The 22,746-nt window shown below is 41.2% G+C and overlaps 5 gene segments (V, D, J or C); all 5 read right to left on the reverse strand.

The window, feature by feature from the left end:
* Positions 1-3,844: 3,844 nt before the first annotated feature.
* On the reverse strand, positions 3,845-4,810 carry LOC114146676 (T cell receptor alpha variable 18-like). The segment is given in 2 exon segments: positions 3,845-4,505; positions 4,633-4,810. Coding segments are annotated over 2 exon segments (438 nt in total).
* Positions 4,811-10,420: 5,610 nt separating this feature from the next.
* LOC114146662 (T cell receptor alpha variable 18-like) lies at positions 10,421-11,544 on the reverse strand. The segment is given in 2 exon segments: positions 10,421-10,915; positions 11,043-11,544. Coding segments are annotated over 2 exon segments (582 nt in total).
* Positions 11,545-11,895: 351 nt separating this feature from the next.
* On the reverse strand, positions 11,896-12,740 carry LOC114146671 (T cell receptor alpha variable 3-like). The segment is given in 2 exon segments: positions 11,896-12,513; positions 12,586-12,740. Coding segments are annotated over 2 exon segments (468 nt in total).
* Positions 12,741-17,195: 4,455 nt separating this feature from the next.
* Positions 17,196-17,824, reverse strand: LOC114146678 (T cell receptor alpha variable 3-like). The segment is given in 2 exon segments: positions 17,196-17,601; positions 17,682-17,824. Coding segments are annotated over 2 exon segments (438 nt in total).
* A 3,448-nt stretch (positions 17,825-21,272) lies between these two features.
* LOC114146681 (T cell receptor alpha variable 1-1-like) lies at positions 21,273-22,261 on the reverse strand. The segment is given in 2 exon segments: positions 21,273-21,917; positions 22,053-22,261. Coding segments are annotated over 2 exon segments (420 nt in total).
* Between the last annotated feature and the right edge of the window lie 485 nt (positions 22,262-22,746).

Genomic DNA, 22,746 nt, shown 5'->3' on the forward strand with positions numbered 1-22,746 from the left:
CCGGTCTGGTTCTGGTTCTGGTTCTGGTCTAGTTCTGGTTCTGGTTCTGGTTCTGGTTCTGGTCTGGTTCTGGTTCTGGTTCTGGTCCGGTCCAGTTCTGGTCTGGTTCTGGTCTGGGTCTGGTTCTGGTCCGGTCCGGTCCAGTTCTGGTCTGGTTTTGGTCTGGTTCTGGTTCTGGTTCTGGTTCTGGTCTGGTTCTGGTTCTGGTTCTGGTCCGGTTCTGGTCTGGTTCTGGTCCGGTCCAGTTCTGGTCCGGTTCTGGTCTGGTTCTGGTTCTGGTTCTGGTCCGGTTCTGGTCTGGTTCTGGTTCTGGTCCGGTCCGGTCCAGTTCTGGTTTTTTGGTCTGGTTCTGGTTCTGGTTCTGGTCTGGTTCTGGTTCTGGTTCTGGTCCGGTTCTGGTCTGGTTCTGGTCCGGTCCAGTTCTGGTCCGGTTCTGGTCTGGTTCTGGTTCTGGTTCTGGCTCTGGCTCTGGTTCTGGTCTAGTTCTGGTTCTGGTTCTGGTCTGGTCTGGTCCGGTCCGGTTCTGTTCTGGTTTTGGTCTGGTTCTGGTTCTGGTCCGGTTCTGGTCCGGTTCTGGTCTGGTTCTTTTTAAGGTCCGGTTCTGGTTCTGGTCCGGTTCTGGTCTGGTTCTGGTTCTGGTCTGGTCCGGTTCTGGTCCGGTTCTGGTCCGGTTCTGGTTCTGGTCCGGTCCGGTCCAGTTCTGGTCTGGTTCTGGTCTGGTCCGGTTCTGGTCCGGTTCTGGTCCGGTTCTGGGGTCCGGTCCCGTTCTGGTCTGGTTCTGGTCTGGTCCGGTCCGGTCCGGTTCTGGTCCGGTTCTGGTCCGGTTCTGGTTCTGGTCCGGTCCGGTCCAGTTCTGGTCTGGTTCTGGTCTGGTCCGGTTCTGGTCCGGTTCTGGTCTAGTTCTGGTTCTGGTTCTGGTCCGGTTCTGGTCTGGTTCTGGTTCTCGTCCAGTTCTGGTTCTGGTCTGGTCCGGTCCGGTCCGGTTCTGGTCCGGTTCTGGTCTGGTTCTGGTTCTGGTTCTGGTCAGTGTGTCTGTCCTGTAGGATCAGGTCAGTTGGAGGGTTTGAGGTTTTTCTCCTTCTACCATCCAGATTTACTACATGAGTGAATCTGTTTTAGTTTTTCTTCAGGCCTAAAGTGATTAGATATAAAGATCTAGTAAGATTGTAGGATTATATAAAGTGTTCAATCTATGCTAGAAAACCAAGTTAGAACAGTAAATATGTTGCTTGAAACAGCAATGTTTTGTTCTGGTTGCTTCAGGTCTAGTCCAGGGGTCGGCAACCAATGGCTCCGGAGCCACGTGTGGCTCTTTCATCCTTCTGTTGTGGCTCCCAGTGACTTTGGGAAATAGAATATTTTATTAAAATTAAATCATTAAAAAATTATGAATTAAAATCATTTTAAAATAAATTTCTAAATCTGAAGATTATGGTAAACTTGTTAACATTAAAACAAAAGTTTTTGAACATTTTTAGCACCCCAAAATATACGTCATGTCCGCCGATGTGCGACAGGCTTTCCTGGCGAACCCCACATGTCTGGCAGACCGCATTTTTTTTAGCGCACTGATTTATTGACTTTTTGATCCTTGCCTGGAAGATACATCATGAATAAATCCAAGAAAAGGAAACATTCTGAAGATGGCAGAACATTTAATGCTACGTGAACAGATCATTTTGCTTCACCGCTGATGAAACTGTTCACCTTCTGCTTAATATGTGGCGACAGGACTGGCAAACAACAAGAAGTCAAATGTTGAAGACATTTGAAGAGCAAACACTAAAAAATATCCTGAGGGAGAGGAGAGAAAAAAGGTTGTTTCTGAGCTGATGCTGAAGCGTACGGCGCCCCCTAGGGGACATGGGGATTTTTTTTCTTTTGCGTTCATAAAACTCTACTGGTCGTTATGCAGCATAATTGAATCCTGTAGCCTTTCTTACGGTGGGCGCCGTACTTTATGCTTTAATAGAAGGTTATGTGAGGTTTTTCCATGAATGTTAGTATCTTTTTGTGAAATATCTGAAGTTTTATATCTTTCTTTAGGATAGAAAGGCACCACAAACCTACGATATGAACAGAAACCTTCCATAAGTAGGAAAGAAATAAAAACACATTATAATTTGGACTATTTCTGAGTTATTATAGCGGGTAATAAATTATCTGACAGTTTTGATTGTGTCTCTGTTGTTCTAGTCTGAATGGTTTAAAGAGCTGCTTTCAGCTCCATCTTCGCCTTAACAGACATAAACATGCAGTAAAAAATAAATTGATTTTCAATCAGTGTTTTGCACCAAACAGTTAATAATAATAAACAAGTTTTCACTGAGGCTCTGTAGGAGCCTTATGAATTAAATAAGTAATTATTGATATGACAGGAGCAGGAGGCTTTGACACTTAGGTGTGTCGACGTGACGTCACCAGGTGTGAATGGGAAGGATACTGGCTTTGTGTGTATTAGGAAGCAGATGAGCGGGGCGGTCAGTCCTTGCAAAGTTTGGAACCTGATCATCAAAATGGAATAAATCGATAATTGTGACAGAACAAAGAAATGATCTGGACTTGATTGATAAACGGACAGGTTAGATTCCCCGAGTTAACCCAGAGTTAATCCCTTTACCATCATTAGTTTGTCGTGTTTTTAATAATAAAAACTTGTTAACAGTAAAAACTGTTTGGTGCAAAACACTGATTGAAAATCGATTTATTTTTTCCTGCATGTTTATGTCTGTTAAGGCTAAGATGGAGCTGAAAGCAGCTCTTTAAACCATTCAGACTAGAACAACAGAGACACAATCAAAACTGTCAGATGATTTATTACCCGCTATAATAACTCAGAAATAGTCCAAATTATAACGTGTTTTTATTTCTTTCCTACTTACGGAAGGTTTCTGTTTATATCGTAGGTTTGTGGCGCCTTTCTATCCTAAAGAAAGATATAAAACTTCAGATATTTCACAAAAAGATACTAACATTCATGGAAAAACCTCACATAACCTTCTATTAAGCATAAAGTACGGCGCCCACCGTAAGAAAGGCTACAGGATTCAATTATGCTGCATAACTGACCAGTACAGTATTGCGAGGGAACGCAAAAGAAAAAAATCCCCCATGTGTTAAGTGAGTACCAGAGAAAGGTCCTATTTTAACATTTCTACCTTTGGAGCCCAGAGACGGGTCGACTGACCTGAAGGATTTTAGCTAGCATCATATAACCAGTTTTGCATGATTTTCCACTCCTCCTTTCTGGCCTGACGGTCAATGGCCACGTTTGCAATTGAAGAAGGGATGCTAATTTGAGCCATCAGAATCGTCAGTTTGGACTCAGGTGTGTTGACCCTCTTTCGGGACTTCAGGGGAGAAACCCTGGTACTCCCAGTGTTAGGGGGCTCCGTACTACGGGACACAGAAGCAGACTGCGCATTTTTTGGTTTGCTTGGTTGGTTCAGTACCGGTGGATAATATTTGGATAAGTTTGATTTTTATCTCCTGAATAAGAGGAGGACAGGTGACTGCATTCTGTTTCTATGTTTCCTTCAGTGCAGGTTGGGTAAGTTTCGATTTTTATTTCTTAAATACAAAGACCCAAATAGACAGAAAGTATTTTGTTTGAAATTGAGCATCAACAAAGTGTAAAATGTGTTTTGTTACATGCAGAAATAAAATTTTGTGTTCTCTGCAGCAGTTCGTTGATTTCATAAACGCAACATAGTATCGATTTTTGTACATAGCATATAGGTTTTATATATATGACGTCAAAATGGGTTGTGGCTCCAAGTGCATTCTTTTTATTGGGAGGCGGGTCCCAAGTGGCTCTTTGAGTAGAAAAGGTTGCCGACCCCTGGTGTAGCCGCAGTGAAAGGAAACTACTGGAGAAGCATTTCAGCAGCAGGAATCAGACGATCCTGATGAACCAAGAGCTGCTGCTTCCTGGCAGAGCGTCTGATGAACAACCCAGCTGCTGAAACTGAACAGTCTCAGGTCTGAATGCTTAGAAACAGGTAGAGATAAACACACGAACCAATCAGCACAAAGGAAATGCTGCTAAAGGAAACCAGCCACAGACTGACCCAGAACCAGAACCAGACTCAATCCTAGGAATTTAAAGAACTAGAGAAGGATGTGAGGCCCTCTAGTGGCTGCTGTGGAGTACTGCAGGTTTTTGTGCAGGGTTCTGGTGTTTCCTGTCACTGTGGGCCGCAGAGCGCAGTAGTACACAGCAGAGTCTGACAGACGGAGATCCTGGATCTTCAGGTTGACTGATTTCTCTTTTGCCTCGGTGTTGAGATCAGCATCAAATCTGTCTTCACTGAACTCTGGAGAATTTTCTGAAGTTGTGGAGTAACGCTTCAGCATGTACTTTGGGAAACTGTTTTCTCCTTGTTTGTACCAGAACAGATATGGATATGTATCACTGGTCTCATAAGTACATCTCAGAGTCAGTGATTCTCCTGCAGCAGCAACAACTTCTCCTTCTGTCTGCTTCACTGAGTCTCCTTTACACTCTGGGGAAGAACAGAACATGCAGAGGAAGAGATGGATCAATAAAGATGATTGATTAAAGGAGAACAATCAGCAGCTTTAAAGACTTCTACTCCATGTAGAGGAAACATGTTGATCTTTGTATCTTACCAGAGAAAAGAGCAGCCAGAATAATCCACAGCCAATGTTCCATCTGTCCACCAAGGTTTAAATCAGCAGGAGGAAGCAGCTGATGTTCAACATTCAGTCTGACTATTGTTCTCTTCACAGCACCACTTCTTATTGACACAATGCTGGAACACAGAGCACAAGGAGAGCGCCGCCTACTGGAGCACGGCGCCCTCTGGTGGCTGCAGGTTTTGTACAGGGTTCTGGTGTTTCCTGTCACTGTGGGCCTCACAGCGCAGTAGTACACAGCAGAGTCTGTCACTGCAGCAGAGGAGATCGTCATGGACATTTCTTCTTTGCTTCCTTTAAATGTCATCCTGTCCAGATGTTCTGATCCACCAAAAGGTGAGTGAGACCTCAGGAACTCTGGAGGTTCTCCTGGATTTTGTCGATACCAGAATAAGAAATAAGCAGAATCTTTGGTGTAACTACAGGTCAGAGTAACAGAGCTGCCCTCTGAACTGAACTCCTCAGTCTTCGCTGCAGTGAGTTGTTGACAGTTTACACCTGAAGGAAGAAAAACTGATATAAGTGAAGAACAAGAAGGATCAGATTATTCTCTGAAAGACTCCAACCAACCTGATCCAGTGATCAGAACCAGCAGAGTGAATCCAGATGTGAGCAGAGACAGCATGTTGAGCAGAGTTAATGTTGGAGAGTTGAGCTGAGCTGAAGGAGGAAGTTTGAGTCTCTTTAGAGATCAGGGACAGATCAGCTCCTCCTCTTCCTCCTCTTCCTCCTCTTCCTCTCACCTTCAGCTACTTTCTGATGGAAATATAAAGTTTTTACTTCAGATGATAAAATACCCAAAATAAAGACTTCTCTGAATCTGGAGAAGTTAACAGATCAAACTTTCCCAGCTGCTCCCTGCTGTTTGCTTTAGAGCAGAAATATTAGAGAAACCTTTAAAAGCTGTGGATCATTGTTAGAATGAATAATTTCAGATCTATGGTGAAATATAGCCTGGTTCCTAAGTATGTGGAAGTTTATCTCTAACATGGCCAGAGCTGCACTCTAACAAATACATTTAGTTCAGTTTGTCAGAGTTTGCACTTTGAGTAGAATTTATTTGGAAAATGTTTTTAAAGTCTCGTTTGTGTTGACCTTGTTTTTGTCTATTTTATTTCACTACAGTAAAATTTTGTGCTACACCCAGCAGGTGGCGATATCCAGCTTTAAACCAGCTGGATATCGGGAAAACAAAAACAAAAGGGGAAAACAAAAACACATAGAAACATATCGGATTTGGAAAAAGTGGATTTGGGCATAAACTGGTAAGTGAATGGTTTGGATGGAAATGAGGAAAACATGGATTTTGGTGGGTGGATGCCAGTGGGAGGGAAAGAGGGAGAAATAAAATAGATGAAGGAAAGGTGATAATCAAGGTAGTAAACAATAACTGGAAGGAAGTAGTTCAGAAGAAAGGATAGTTAGGAGGAAAGTTAGGAGGAAGGAATTGAAAATAATAATAAAACTTAATGTGGCAACACTAGTGTATGAAGCTGCTACTCTGCCCTTCAAAGCCGGGTAACCAGCAGGTGTCAACAGCGCCACCTTGGGAATTGCCCCTAAGGAAGTAGGTCAGTAAGGCACTTAAGGTTCATAACCAATGAGAACTCGCACAGCACACAGGTCCAGTTCCTCTGGATGCCCCCCCCACCGCCTTCAGCTCTCAGCCAGAGCTGGCTGACTCCACCCCGACCAGAGAGCCCCTTCCGGCCCAACAGCAGGAGGATCCGCTTGCCATTGGTAGTTTGCAAAAATGAAGAACAAAAGAATAAGAGAAAAAGTAGGAAGTTTGTCAATCCTCATTGAATTTGAAGAAAAAGAGTTGCAACAAAGCATCAAAATAGGTTTTCTCAGTTTTCAGGTCAGACCTTATATCCCTCCACCACTTTGTTGTTTCAAAGGTCAAAGGTCACAAAGGACACACAGCAGCAGTTTGTAAAAACTGCTGCTGATGTTCAAAATGTGTAGAAGATCACAAGTTACAAGAATGTAAAGAATAAGACCAAGAAAATGTTGTAACTGTGGAGGGAAACAGAGTTACATATGGAGGATGTGAAGTAAAGAAGAAGGCAAAAGAAATTATACAGATTAAAATGACTAAAAACATAAAATATGCAGAAGCAGCTAAAAATGTGAAGGAACAGAAAACAAGAGAGATTGAACAAACAGCGAGTCAAATTCCACAGCAAAGCAAAGAACAGTCAAAAGAAAATGTTATAATATCAGTAGAAAAACTATTATTGGTAGCATATGTTATCAACCAAGCATAAAACTGAGGAGATTAAAATAATAGTGAGAGAAGCTGAAAAGGTTTTGGGTTTAAAGAGGATCATGGAGAAGATAAAGGAAGATGGGAGACCAGGACCAGCAGGTGAAAATGGTTCATGTTAATATTACAATGGAAAGCAAGAAGTTTAATTACTAACAGACAGAAAGTTAAAGGTTATAATGATAGTCTTGAAGAACAACCAGAAATTATTTGTGTTCAGGAAAATGGTTAAAAAAACATTAGATTTTGTGATTAAAGGATATGATGGAGTAAGAAGAGATGGACAGGAGGACGTGGAATATCTATGAAGCAAGGGATAAAATATCAGGTTTTAGGGAAATAACTTGAATATATAGTTATTGAGATATGGGAACAAGAAGGTACATTTAAAATAACAAATGTTTATAATCCATGTAAAACATTATCAATTGAAATAATGGAAGAGTTAACTGAATATTTGGAAGGGAAAATAATTTGTTGTGGGGATTTTAATGCAAATAGTACATTATGGGGTAAAAGTAATGATAAAAATAGACAAGTTATAGAAGAATTAATGGAAATGAAAAATCTTCTATGTATTAATGATGGGAGGAAACAAGAATCAATATAAGAACAGGGATGGAATCAGTTATTGATTTAACAATTGTCTCAAATGTTTTAGCTGGTATTTGTGATGAAAATTCAACAATAGGTAATGATCATTATCCCATAACAATAAGAGTAGGATTAAATTTAAATAATAAGAATATAAAAGTCAATAAAACAACTGAATTTGAATAAGGGAGACTGGATTAAATTTAGATACTTGAGTCAAATAAACTTAGAGAAAGTAGATATGACAATGGATATAAATGATATAAATTTAGAAATTAGTAAAATAATTATGGAAGCAGCAGATAATTCTATAAAGAAAACAGGGTGTAGAAATGATAAGAAAATGGTGCCATGGTGGACAAATGAATGTAAAAAAGCAATAAAGTTAAGAAATAAAGCATTTAAAGTACTAAAAGGTAACCCAATTTATAAGAATTTAATTGATTGTAAAAGAAAGCAAGCAATGGTAAGAAGAACTATTAAGAATGCTAAAAGAGAATATTGGAGGAATTTCTGTAGCACAATAGGGAAAGAAACCAAAATAGAAAAAATTTGGAAAATAATTAAAAGAATGAATGTAATAAAGAGAGAGTTTGAATATCCTATATTAAAAATGGATAATATAAATATAGTAAGAGATGAAGATAAAGTTGAAATATTGGCAAGAACATTTAGTAAAATTCACAGTTCAAATAAAATTAGTGAAGAAAAGGAAGAGAAAATACAAAACTTAAATATAAAGATTTATTAGAGAAACAAATAATTTTCTGAATGTTGAGTTTAAAAAGCCGAATTGAATTATGCACTTAGGAAGACAAAAAATACAGCAGCAGGTAAAAATTAAATTTATTATAGAATGATAAGACAACTCAGTGAAAAATGGTTTTAGAAAAGGGAGGAGTACTAATGATCCAACACTTTGTCTAGAGCATGAAATTATAAGAGCACAAATAAATAAAGTGTAGTGGCAACATTTTTTAATATAGGAAAAACATATGATATAATGTGGGTTGAAGGAATATTAATTAAATTATACACGTTGGACATTAAAGGGAAATTATTGAAACGGATTAAAGACTTTTTAACAAATAGGAAAATGCAAGTTAGAATTGAAGTCAGAAAAATGTAAAGTAGAAAATGGAAGCGAGTTTTATAAATCCGTTATTGTTCTCAATTATGATAAATTATATATATAAAGATATTGGAAAAGAAATGGGATGTTCACTTTTTGAGCTGTTTGGAAAAGAGGGAAAATGTAGATTTCATTGTAAATAAATTACAACAGGTTATTATTGAAATAGAGAAATGTGCGTTGCCATGGGGATTTAAGTTTTCAGTTGAAAAAACAAAAGTAATGATATTTAATCAGAAAAAATAAACAAGGAAATAAAATTAAAATTATGTAACCAAGAATTAGAGCAAGTAAAGTGTATAAAATCTTTAGGGCTATGGTTTGATGAAAAAATAAAATGGAACATAAATATTCAAAAAGTAATAAAATCTTAAATGTAATAAAATCTTAAATATTTTGAGATGCTTGGCTGGCAGTGACTGGGGAGCAGATAGAAAATCACTAAAACAGATTTACACAGGAACGATGAGATCTAACATAGACTTTGGTTGTATAGTTTATGGTTCAGCAGCTAAAACACATCTGGTTAAATTAGACAATATATCAGGCATTAAGATTATGGAGCATTGGGGGCGTGCTGTGGTGGCGCAGCGGGTTAGCACGCCCCACACCTTAGTCCTCGACGCGGACGTCGCAGGTTCGACTCCCAGTCCTGACGACCTGTGCCGCATGTCTTCATCCCTCTCCTCATCCTCCTTCCTGTCTGCCTACTGTACAAAAAATACGAGCCACTAGTGCCGCAAAAACTCTTCGGAGAAAAAAATGGAGAAAAAAAAAGATTATGGAGAATTTAAAACCACATCAACAGCAGAAATAGAAACTAGAATTAAATTATTGGTTAAATTTACAAGGAAATAAGTTTGATCATCCAACTTGGGAAACTTTAAATCCATGTTGGGAAAAAAAATAAAATTAAATAAGGAGTTTTGGATGGACAATTGAAAAGAAGCAGGAAATCCTGAAACATGCAGGGGTTTGTTCCTGGAGGACGAGTGTTGGGAGACACTGATCTACAGCGTCAGGATCAGGAAGCCGGTCTGCCGAACCTGAGACCGGTTCATTTTATTTCTAGTGTTTTCTGAGGAGAAACCAAAACACAGCTTACAAAAGAAAAGTCCCAGCTCTACTGTGGGACTAGATCCTGATGTGAGCATAAACTCGACTCATTTAAGACTTTAGGCTTTCAGACTCTTAGTCCGCTTGTTCTATTAATGGATTTCTACCAAATAAACTTCAAATTGTTTTCACAAATGTGTTTCTAGTAACAAATGTCATTTTCAAATCATCTAGTGGACTAGTGGAAATATTACAAACTACAACTAAAAAGCTCAGAGTGAACCATTTTCCACCCAAGAGCTCCTTAATTAGTCACTTAATGCAAAAACATCAAAGATTTTCCAAGCTTCGTTCTTGAATTGGAGCCAATATAAACTAACTGAGCTCATAATCAGGAAGACGCTGGTTCAAATCCTTGCCTGAGCGAAGCTGTGGTCCCTGAGCATGACTCTTCACCGAGTGTTGCCGTGTATTAGATATAGATGTGGTGACCAGGACAGGTAAAGAGCGGCAGCCATGCTGCCTCTGACTGAAGCTGAAGAGTGACTGAATACTGCATGACATCATCACCAGATACGGTGCTTACCGTATAACACTAAGACACTATTATTATATATTTGGAGTTATACATCTGTCCAATAAGCTTCCAGTTTTTAAATACTCTCACTACTGAAGTATTTTTCAGAGGACATACTCTGTAGTAATTTGGCAGAAATACTTTTGCTTTTATTGGAGAGCTATTTAACCCAGTGGGTTTCCTAACTGGTTCCACTGGTTTCCTCTGACTTCTCCCACTTTGAACTGTTGGAGAGGAACCAGGTGAAGATGCTGCTGCCCTCTAGTGGCTGCTGTGGAGTACTGCAGGTTTTTGTATAAGGTTCTGGTGTTTCCTGTCACTGTGGGCTGCAGAGCGCAGTAGTACACAGCAGAGTCTGACAGACGGAGATCCTGGATCTTCAGGTTGAAGGATTTGTTGGATTTATTGAGGTTAGCATCAAATCTGTTGTTGTTGATCTCTGGAGCTTTGTCTTTTGTTGATGACATCTGCTTCAGCATGAACTTTGGGAAACTGTTTACTTCTTGCTTATACCAGAACAATGTGGGCGTCGTATAGGATGTTTCAAAGGTACATCTTAGAGTCAGTGATTCTCCTGCAGCAGCAACAACTTCTCCTTCTGTCTGCTTCACTGAGTCTCCTTTACACTCTGGGGAAGAACAGAACATGCAGAGGAAGAGATGGATCAATAAAGATGATTGATTAAAGGAGAACAATCAGCAGCTTTAAAGACTTCTACTCCATGTAGAGGAAACATGTTGATCTTTGTATCTTACCAGAGAAAAGAGCAGCCAGAATAATCCACAGCCAATGTTCCATCTGTCCACCAAGGTTTAAATCAGCAGGAGGAAGCAGCTGATGTTCAACATTCAGTCTGACTATTGTTCTCTTCATAGCCAGCAGCGGCTCCAGTGTGCATGCTGCCCTGAGGAAGCACCGCCTTTGTTGAACTCCGCCCTCACACACAAACACACACTCCCATTAATTTCTATAACTAATCTTGATATTTCCCCTGAGCCATTTAATTCCCACCTTATTCCCAACGCCTAACTCAAAAATTGTGTTTTTATTGAGTGGACATGGCAAAATGTCCTCACAGCTATAAATGTCCACACAATGTTAGTCGTTTGTCAAGATTAAGTCCTCATAATGATAGCTAAACCGGCACACACACACACACACACACACACACATAATTTGTTTCTCTGTCTCTGCAGAGGCTTTACATTAATTTCCAGCCCACCTCTAAATTAACTCAGAAACATCACTTCCTGTGGACTGGACTTACATCCCGACTAGTCGGTCCCCACAACATAGTATGTTAGTGAAATGGTCCTTATTGAGCATCAAATACAAGACCACACACACACACACACACACACACACACACACACACTTGAACACACACTTATGTGCTAAATTGGCAGATTATCCAATCCTTAACATTTTCTAACTTATTGTGGCTGAACATGATTTTTTTCCCATTTTCTAACTTATCAGAACTATTAAGGGCAAAACGTCATACTAATTGTTTAATTTTAGGTCAACTAGATTCTTACAAAGAGTGGATATGGATTTGTCTGTAACATCCCTCTGTGAGATGTGGAAGTGAAAAACCTACAGGAAGGCTAAGATGAATAAAAAGAACATTTTTATTAAACACAAGCCCATTTTACAGACCGGAGCACAATCTGGAGGAAACAAAGCCAGTCCAGAGTTTCCCAAAGATCTACAGTCTCTGCATCTCTTCATGGGGTCCAGGCAGCATCCTCAGCTCAGCATATGGCCTTCGTCATCATTTAAAAAGTGATCTGCTGCTTGTTCACAAACAGCCTCATGGTTTAAATGTTGGCTGTTTGTGGTTTAACAGGGAGTGAGGCCCTCTAGTGGCTGCTGGGGAGTACTGCAGGTTTTTGTACAGGGTTCTGGTGTTTCCTGTCACTGTGGGCCTCACAGCGCAGTAGTACACAGCAGAGTCTGTCACTGCAGCAGAGGAGATCAGCAGATCCATCTGGGTTTTATCAGCATTCATGTTGAAGGAGAAACCAGGAACCGGATCCTGGAGTTTCTCTCCTGTTCCTGAGTGGGAGATCAGGAAGTCTGGAGGTTTTCCAGGATATTGTCGATACCAGAAGATATAATCACCATAAACAGCAGCTTTAGAGTAACTGCAGGTCAGAGTAACAGAGCTGCCCTCTGAACTGAACTCCTCAGTCTTCGCTGCAGTGAGTTGTTGACAGTTTACACCTGAAGGAAGAAAAACTGATATAAGTGAAGAACAAGAAGGATCAGATTATTCTCTGAAAGACTCCAACCAACCTGATCCAGTGATCAGAACCAGCAGAGTGAATCCAGATGTGAGCAGAGACAGCATGTTGAGCAGACTTAATGTTGGAGAGTTGAGCTGAGCTGAAGGAGGAAGTTTGAGTCTCTTTAGAGATCAGGGACAGATCAGCTCCTCCTCTTCCTCCTCTTCCTCCCGGCTAACAGACTCACAGCTTCAGCTGGTTTATAGCTCTCAGTGTCAAACTGTGATGCTGGTTTCTATAAAGTAAACTGTTAAAATGCTGGATGGCTGACAATCTCTTCCAACTAACGTCTGATAATCAAAGGTCTAAATCTGTTCCATATTGTTTCATTATTGAAATAAAACATTAAGACTATCGTTCACCAATAACAGGCCATTGAGACTGATTGAACTAGGCCAGACTGGTAGATATCATTAGGAAAATCCCAGCTCTGTGTTTCACTGGGATTAGGGCTGTTGTCAACGAATATTTTAGTAATCGAGTAATTTATCAATTATTCTTACGATTAATCGAGTAATCGGATAAAAAACATTATCAAATAAAATATTGGTAAATCTGGCATAACAAAAGTTTTACTATCAGACATCAACATCAGTCCAATTTTTCATTTTTAGTTTCTCTAACAGTTACTTTTCTGTAGTTTAGAAAACTAACCTGTAACAATAATATCTCACTTTCTAAGTTAACCTGTAGAAAAGTTATACAAGAATCTGAAATTATATCCAGTTTAATAATAAAGAGGCTCACAGATACGCTTATAAAAAATGTTTATACTCCAGCTTTTAGTTTCTGTATTCATCTTCAGTCAGTTTAATAGATGAACTCTCACTTTGCCCCATAACCTCACAAGCTTTGGGTTTGAGAAAATGGGAAATGTCGCCTGGAGTTTGGGGGACAGGCAAACGAACGTAAGATGGGAGGAAATAGACCAGGGAACGAACGTAAGAACTGGGGCAGCAATATGGGATTTTTACCCCACCTTCGTTCGTCACACTCAGAAACTCGTCTACAGCCATGAACCGCCATGACGCTCCGCCAGCTGTTTGTTCAGACCAGGATGATATGAAATTTATTGTGCGGTTCGTCTGTAAAGCTACACTTAAACTGTAACCATCAGCTACTCAGCCGCCCGCCGTGTTCAGTCTATCAGCTCACCTGTATTAATACCTGCAGCTCTGAACCAGCAGCTCCCGGAGGAGAAAGGCTGCCGTACTGCAGGCATGGCGCCAGTCATTTTAAAGATGCTTATTGGTTCCCAAAAACCATAAAAACCCGGACGTTATCACTAATCAATAAAATCCTCCCAGGCCGAACTTGAACATTGGACGTTATGCTGCCAATAACTGGAGGAGGAAGTCAGAGATCCGCGCAGCACAAATAATGTTCCGGCTGGAACACGGCACGCTAAATAATAAAACATAAATTAACGAAGATTCGAGGCAGGTAAATTTTCCTCGAGGAATTTTAATATTCGAGGGTAGTGGAATAATTTGAGGAATCGTTTCAGCCCTAATTAGGATTTCATTAGGATTGATTCACTGATTCATAAACAGGTGCCTGCTTATCCTGCTGATCTCATTTATGTCCACAGCACTACATCACAGGTTAGCACAGCTAGCTTAGCTGCTGTTACCTTAAGAAAACGGGACATTTCAGAAAACCTTTAGGGCAGATTTTTGTGACTTAGTTTCAAGAAAGGGAAGAGAAAATACCCATAAGAGCTAAGCTGTTCATACTGGACTACTGGGTAATTAAGACTCACTGGAATGAATTTTACCAGTTCAGCCTCTGGTTAGCTTTAGCTGCACAGAGGCTTATCTCATTCTTTAGTCCAGCCAAAGACCTGGTTGGGTTATTTCCATCATTCTCCCAGTCCATTGGGACTCTTAACATCCTATCCTGGTTGTGCGGAGAGGTGACCATCATAGAAGAGGTAAGATGACTCGGTCTGCAAGCATTTTCCCATAATACAGTTAGAATGCCTTTATTGTCACTGTGCACAAGCAGACGCAGTTTGGGGCTGCAAAATACCTCTGCACATAAATCAACATGGACAATAGAAGAATGGGGGCCAGCAGAGGTGATGAGTTTATGGTTGGGGGTATTTATAGTCAGGAAGTGTGTGTGTTTGGTGTTTGTATGTTGAACATAAGTTTGTGTGTTGAACATAAGTCCGTGAAGCAGTCAGCTCTCCCAGCCATCGTCTGATGCATGGCAGAGAGTTTACCAGCGGCCTCTGTAGATCCTGGTAGATCTTCCGATGGAGGAGCGGATGGTGGCAGAGAGCATCTGGTTTACATCCAGCAGAGTTTGAGAAGAAACAGCCATCTAAGTTCCACTCACTTCCAATTGCCAAAGTAGTTTTAGATTGGGCCGATGCTGAAATTTCCATCAACCCTAAAGTCTCACTGGTTAAACTCAGTAGTGATTCCAGTCATCCAGATTAGTTTGGTCATTCCCACCGGACCGAACTGGAAAGTTCTCCAAGGTCGACACCATTTATCACCTCAGCAAGCAATCAGTTTGTTAGATGAATCAAAATTAATTCATCCATCAAGGAACATTGAGATTTAATGGCTTAAATCTTTCAATTACCTTTCAAACTACATGAAGTATAGAAACCTAAACAGGTAAGCCTGTTGTTGGACCCCCTTTACCCAAAGCTGAGCAAGCTGGTTGTTTGATTAGTGGTAAGGAAATGAAATCATGGTATTTTTGTAACTATTATTTAGCAAAACATATGACGCTTATTTTGTGTTCATAATTGTTCATACTTGGGACAAAGTTCATTCATGGCATATTCAGTGTGTCAGCACATTAAGAACCGAAAATAGTATTTTATGTTTTTTGACAACCAAGTTTTTCTAAAGGAGTTATACAATTTGTTTTAGAAGCTATGCCTTATGGACCTCGACCCTGGTTTATGAGGCCCTCTAGTGGCTGTTGTTGAGAACTGCAGGTTTTTGTACAGGGTTCTGGTGTTTCCTGTCACTGTGGGGCTGCAGAGCGCAGTAGTACACAGCAGAGTCTGACGGATGGAGATTGTGGATCTTCAGGTCAAACGCTGAGTTGTTGACCTTCGCATCGAATCTGTCTTTGCTGAACTCTGGAGCATTGTCTGGTAATTTCACATATTCTTTCAGCATGTACTTTGGGAAACTGTTTCCTTCTTGTTTGTACCAGAACAAGGCATCACTTCCACCACTGGGTTTAAAGGTACATCTCAGAGTCAGTGATTCTCCTGCAGCAGCAACAACTTCTCCTTCTGTCTGCTTCACTGAGTCTCCTTTACACTCTGGGGAAGAACAGAACATGCAGAGGAAGAGATGGATCAATAAAGATGATTGATTAAAGGAGAACAATCAGCAGCTTTAAAGACTTCTACTCCATGTAGAGGAAACATGTTGATCTTTGTATCTTACCAGAGAAAAGAGCAGCCAGAATAATCCACAGCCAATGTTCCATCTGTCCACCAAGGTTTAAATCAGCAGGAGGAAGCAGCTGATGTTCAACATTCAGTCTGACTATTGTTCTCTTCATAGCCAGCAGCGGCTCCAGTGTGCATGCTGCCCTGAGGAAGCACCGCCTTTGTTGAACTCCGCCCTCACACACAAACACACACTCCCATTAATTTCTATAACTAATCTTGATATTTCCCCTGAGCCATTTAATTCCCACCTTATTCCCAACGCCTAACTCAAAAATTGTGTTTTTATTGAGTGGACATGGCAAAATGTCCTCACAGCTATAAATGTCCACACAATGTTAGTCGTTTGTCAAGATTAAGTCCTCATAATGATAGCTAAACCAGCTCACACACACACACACACACAAACACACACACACACACACACACACACACACACACACACACACACACACACACACACACACACACACACACACACACACACACACTTGAACACACACTTATGTGCTAAATTGGCAGATTATCCAATCCTTAACATTTTCTAACTTATTGCTGCTGAACATGATTTTTTCCCATTTTCTAACTTATCAGAACTATTAAGGGGCAAAACGTCATACTAATTTGTTTAATTTTAGGTCAACTAGATTCTTACAAAGAGTGGATATGGATTTGTCTGTAACATCCCTCTGTGAGATGTGGAAGTGAAAAACCTACAGGAAGGCTAAGATGAATAAAAAGAACATTTTTATTAAACACAAGCCCATTTTACAGACCGGAGCACAATCTGGAGGAAACAAAGCCAGTCCAGAGTTTCCCAAAGATCTACAGTCTCTGCATCTCTTCATGGGGTCCAGGCAGCATCCTCAGCTCAGCATATGGCCTTCGTCATCATTTAAAAAGTGATCTGCTGCTTGTTCACAAACAGCCTCATGGTTTAAATGTTGGCTGTTTGATATTTCCCTGGAGAGAGACTCTGTTCTTCCAGCAATTAACTCATGATAAACTACAAAATATTGTCAGCATGTTGGTAAGCTGCAGTCAGGTGTGACTGCCAGAGTCCAGGTAGGAGTCCTGTCTGGGGTCTGGGGTCTTTATTCTAATATTTGTCTGTCAGTTAACAAACAGGACTTTTTATAAAGTCCTAATTTTTGTAGTTTAACAGGCAGTGAGGCCCTCTAGTGGCTGCTGTGGAGTACTGCAGGTTTTAGTGGTTTAACAGGGAGTGAGGGCCTCTAGTGGCTGCTGTGGAGTACTGCAGGTTTTTGTACAGGGTTCTGGTGTTTCCTGTCACTGTGGGCCTCACAACGCAGTAGTACACAGCAGAGTCTGTCACTGCAGCAGAGGAGATCAGCAGATCCATCTGGGTTTGATTTTCATTCACTCTAATAGAAAAACCAGGAAGCGGCTGAGATAATTCTCCTCCCTTTGCTGTGTGAGAGATCAGGAAGTCTGGAGGTTTTCCAGGATATTGTCGGTACCAGAAGAAATAATCATTAACAGCTGCTGGTTTGGATAAAGTGTAGCTCAGAGGAACAAAGCTGTCGACTAAATTGAACACTTCACTGTACCAGGGAGTCGGTTGATCACATCTGACACCTGCAGGAAGAAAAATCTGTTCAGTTACAAAAGTTTTCATGAACATTTCAGTAGATTAAAGCATTTAGACTGAATCTGACCTGTTAGCAGAGAGATGATGAGCAGAGACAGACCATAATAGTCCATGTTGAGCAGAGTTAATGTTGGAGAGTTGAACTGAACTGAAGGAGGAAGTTTGAGTCTCTTTAGAGATCAGGAACAGATCAGCTCCTCCTCTTCCTCCTCTTCCTCTCAGCTTCAGCAGACAGTCAGCTCATGACAACCTGACCTGGATTTAATCTGTATTTAATCTGAATTTAATTTGGATTTGCTTGGTTTAAATCTGTTAGGTTTATTTTATTTCCTAACCTGCAAAGAATCAACCAGAGACACAAATGACTTTTCTGCAGAAGAGGAGAGCTGAAAACAGACGCGGAAAGCCGCCGTCAAACACTGTCTGGGATCAACTCTGCCAGATCTTTTTCTGCACTGCTCTTTTATTAGAAAAAAACAAGGAAGGAGTTTGGGCTTTTTCACATAATCACACAAAGAATTTGACCAATGACCTTTACTACAGGATGTTCTGATTTATCCTCTTATGACTGACGTGTCTGATCTGTTGAGTTAAAGTAGTTTACTATAAAAATCAGTGAATACCTGAGTTTCTTCAGACAGGTCTTTCTGTTTCATTTGCTATTGTTTTGTATAAATTATAACCTGAGGATTAATGATGCTGAATCACATCCACCTTTATTCTCTGACATGAATCGAATCAACAAGATATCATGCAGCAAATCTTCTAATCATATTGTAAGGGAAACTAGGAAACTATAACCACTAGCAAATTTTAAATTTTAGTTTGGGCTCTTTGTGTAGTGAAATGCGAGTTTTGGATAATCAAAATGCAGACTGGAGCTGGGATCATGGTGATGAATCGTGACACACTTAGAAAAAGCCGTGACGCGTTTTCAGTGCCGAGGCCTCGGAGCGAGTCGACCAATCAGGGGGATTTTATGAAGCGTATCGAGGCTTGTGTTGATGCAGCAGGTTGTGACGTTTGAAGCCTCGTATTCGGGCCGAACCAGGTGACTGATTCAGGAACTGGTTCGTCGGTTTGGTTGCGGGTCGAAACAAAAGGCAGCAAAGCGCCGCTGTTTCACCGTCACATTTTCTAGTTTTAGGATTTTATTGCGTTTGCAGTTCTTTGGAGCGTCTTTTTTCCAATGGACCCAATTTTTCCTGGCAACACTTTGATCTAATAAATAGTTTCACACAGTAATAATAAATCATAGCCTGTAATGCCAAAAACAGCACAGTGGATTTTAAAAGTGTCCAATGAACTTTAATGATGTACAGAAAAACTTGTGCCGAGGCATTTTGAGCTCTGCAGAAAGGAAACGATACTAACCGGTCGCCAAAGTTCAGCCGAGTCATTTTAAGATGCAAACATGAGACAGAAAACATTCGCTGGAATATTGGGAAGGTGGCAAAATGTTTTATCACAACTTCCATAAACCTGCTGATCCGTTTCTGGCTTCATCCACTCCGAGAGCAGAGGAACCACCTAAACCAGAGCTGTTAAAGTTTTTATGTTTAAATCATAAATAATGTCACTTTGTTTCCTAGTGAGCTGGGTTAGAGTAACAAGCCAGTCACAACTCTCTGCCATTTTCTTTTTACCAGCCGTTATTTCATACTAACAGTGATAGAATTAAAATAATAACATATATAAATACTAATAATTATATGTAAGGACTGTTAGATACTATGTCTGTTTCTGGAATGTCTGCAGGAAATGATAAGCGTGATAACTGACCTGGCAGGAAAAACACCAAAGGCTAAAGGGTCAAAGGTTGTGACCCAGAGACACAGGAACTGTTTGACGCCCTCACATGTACTTAAGACAGGAGATTCATTGTATGGAGAAGATTTATGAGTGTGTGTTAGCAGCTGGGTTTTGTTCTCCACCCTTTTAGGACCAACTGTTGGCTAAATGTAAATTAGGGCATCATGATTGCAAAATAAAGGAGAAGCAAGAGAGAGATAGGGTTAGGGTTAGGGTCGTCTCTGTAGTCCAGGACGACAACGACCTGGACTACAGAGAGGAGGTGGAGCAGCTGGTGGACTGGTGCAGAGACAACAGCCTGATCCTGAACGTTGACAAGACCAAGGAGATGATCGTCGACCTTCAGGAAGAACCGGCCCAGCCACGCTCCACTGCTCATCAACAGCTCGGCTGTGGAGGTGGTCAGCAGCACCAAATTCCTGGGGGTGCACATCACTAACGACCTCACCTGGACTGTGAACACCACGTCTCTGGTCAAGAGGGCACAGAAAACGTTTGTACTTCCTGCGGAGGATGAGAAGAGCACACCTTGCCCCCGCCCATCCTCAAGACGTTCTACAGAAGCACCATAGAGAGCATTCTGACCAGCTGCCTCTCTGTGTGGTGTGGAGGCTGCAGCGCCTCCGACTGGAAGAACGTGAGGAGAGTGGTGCGGACAGCAGAGAGGATCATCGGGGCCCCCCTTCCCTCCATTCAGGACATTTCATCCCAGCGCTGCGTGTCCCGAGGCCGAAACAATCATCAGTGACCCCTCACACCCCCACCATGGACTGTTCTCCCTGCTGCCCTCTGGAAAGAGGTTTCTGCAGCATCCGGTGCAGGTCACCAGGTTCTGAAACAGCTTTTTCCCACTTGCCATCAGACTGCTGAACTCTTAACTGGACTGCACTTAAAATCTGGTCTCCACTTTATACCTTGCACATGTACAGAGCTAAATAACTTCTATTTTACTGTCAGTCCTGCACTTTATATTTTATATTCATATTTATATTTTATACTGATATTTTATTTTTATTCTGGAGTAACCTCACAATTGAAAGCTCAAAACATTGTCCTGGGCCGTATGCAACAAAATTCGTTCTGTATTCACCCTGTGCATGAAAATGATAATAAAGTCAGTCTAAGTCTAAGTCTAAGATTCTCAGAGCGAGTTTGGAGACTGAAATCAGACCCGCCTCTCTGCTCTCCTCACGAGTAAAATCCAATTCATTTGTCTTTTTTCTTACTTTTATTAAGGTTGAACCTGACAGATTAAAACTATAATCAGACTTTATGTTTCAGAATCAATCGTCATTTACTTGTTTATTCATTGTCAGGCTTCATGTTGTTTTCACAGGTCAGAATGATTTATATTTAAATATGGGACATAATTTATCATGAAGCTCATATGACAGAATAGGTTGAGTTCTTCTGTTTCATTCTGTCTCTTTTATTTAATCAGTTAAATCTCACTGAGATTAAAAATCTCTTGTTCAAGATGAATCTGCCCAACAGCAGCAACACAGAAAATGCAAACCATAAAACCACAGATACACAAACCCACTTTAAATATGATATGGTAAATAAAAGAAGAAATAATGAACACACCAATACAAGCATAGAGGAGACTAACGATGCTGACACATTATTTACAAGCTGATTAAAAATGGCCTTAAGTACATTAAGAAACCTTGGATTCTGTTAAACTTTAGGAAAACATAATAAACAAAAAAACCATCAGTTTGCATAAATTTTAGATTAAAAAAATCAAAATACATTAAATTTTAATATTGGTATTTCTAATAAAGAATCTAAATACCAAGTTTAATGAAGTTAATTTAGTTAATAAGTCTTGAGTTTAAGTTTTACGTTTCCAGCAGCTTGTTGGGACCAGCGGACGTCCAGACGCTCATCAACCTGCAGCTTAGAACGGTTCCTCCCATTCACTTAGATCTGCTGGACAAACTGGAGCAGGAGCAGCTTTGTCATGAGGTTCAGTAAGTTTCTACAGAGAAACCTCAGGTTCATGCAGTCTGAGGCCCTCTAGTGGCTGCTGTGGAGAACTGCAGGTTTCAGTGGTTTAACAGGCAGTGAGGCCCTCTAGTGGCTGCTGTGGAGTACTGCAGGTTTCAGTGGTTTAACAGGCAGTGAGGCCCTCTAGTGGCTGCTGTGGAGTACTGCAGGTTTTTGTACAGGGTTCTGGTGTTTCCTGTCACTGTGGGCGCCACAGCGCAGTAGTACACAGCAGAGTCTGTCACTGCAGCAGAGGAGATCAGCAGAGTTCCTCGTTTCTGAGTTTTATCGATGTGAGCTGAGAAATCGGAGCGAGTTGGATGGATCGATCCCGACTCTGTGATGTAGAGCAGGAACTCTGGTCTGGATCCGTGCTGCTGTCGGTACCACTGGACATTATAGATAGAACCAGTATATCCGCAGCTCAAACTGGTGGGGCTTCCCTCTGAAGCGACGTGTTCCCTCTGCTCCTGTGTGACGGTGTTCATGGAGCCCATGGCTGTAAAATCAAGGTTCATGTCAGTCAGTCTGCAGCAGATTCAGGCATCAGGAGACTCAGAGGCTCTTCCATCCACATGTGGTCGCAGTGAGATTCAGAGAGACCATCAGAGCTTCTCTCTGTTCTGATACTCACCGATGTAGAGAGAGAAGAGCAGGAGGTACAGCAACATGTTCCAGGAGTTCAGGACAGACAGCAGATCTACAGAGATGATCCACTGCAGCAGAAGGAAGACTAACAGACCTTCATCATCATCATCAAGCTGCTGTTAGAGACGAGCCTTCTCATTGGCTGAGCTCAGCAGTGGTGGGAGGAGCCAGAGAGAAACTGGTTGCTGCTGAAGGTGAGGTTCAGCACAGTGAGGTGATTTCTGACTGAGAAACCAGCTAAAGTTAGTGAGTCGGTGCTGCAGCCAACCAGAAACTACTGAGACGGATTATGGTGATGAGGTTTCAGCGGCTCTGATGCTCTAAGATCCAGTTAACTGGTGATCCTCCCAGTTTAGGAACCAGTTTGAGATCAGATGACTTAGTGTGAAATATCCACCAGATGAGTCCACTGTGGTCATACTGGGATGAAGATGGTCAGAAATTCTCAGGCGACTGCAGAGGTGAAACGATGGCAACAGTCCCACATCATGCTGCTGCCACCACCAGGCTGAGTTTCTGAAGGGTCACCAAATTGTGGTCCAACCTGATGGACGACACCACAAACCAGCCGAATGTTACAGTTTGTCTTGTTGCTTCTGGTTCTGGTTCTGGTCTGGTTCGGGTTCTGGTTATGGTCCGGTCCAGTTCTGGTCTGGTTCTGGTCTGGTTCTGGTTCTGGT

Source organism: Xiphophorus couchianus, chromosome 6 (genome assembly GCF_001444195.1).
Source record: "Xiphophorus couchianus chromosome 6, X_couchianus-1.0, whole genome shotgun sequence".
Lineage (NCBI taxonomy): Eukaryota > Metazoa > Chordata > Actinopteri > Cyprinodontiformes > Poeciliidae > Xiphophorus > Xiphophorus couchianus.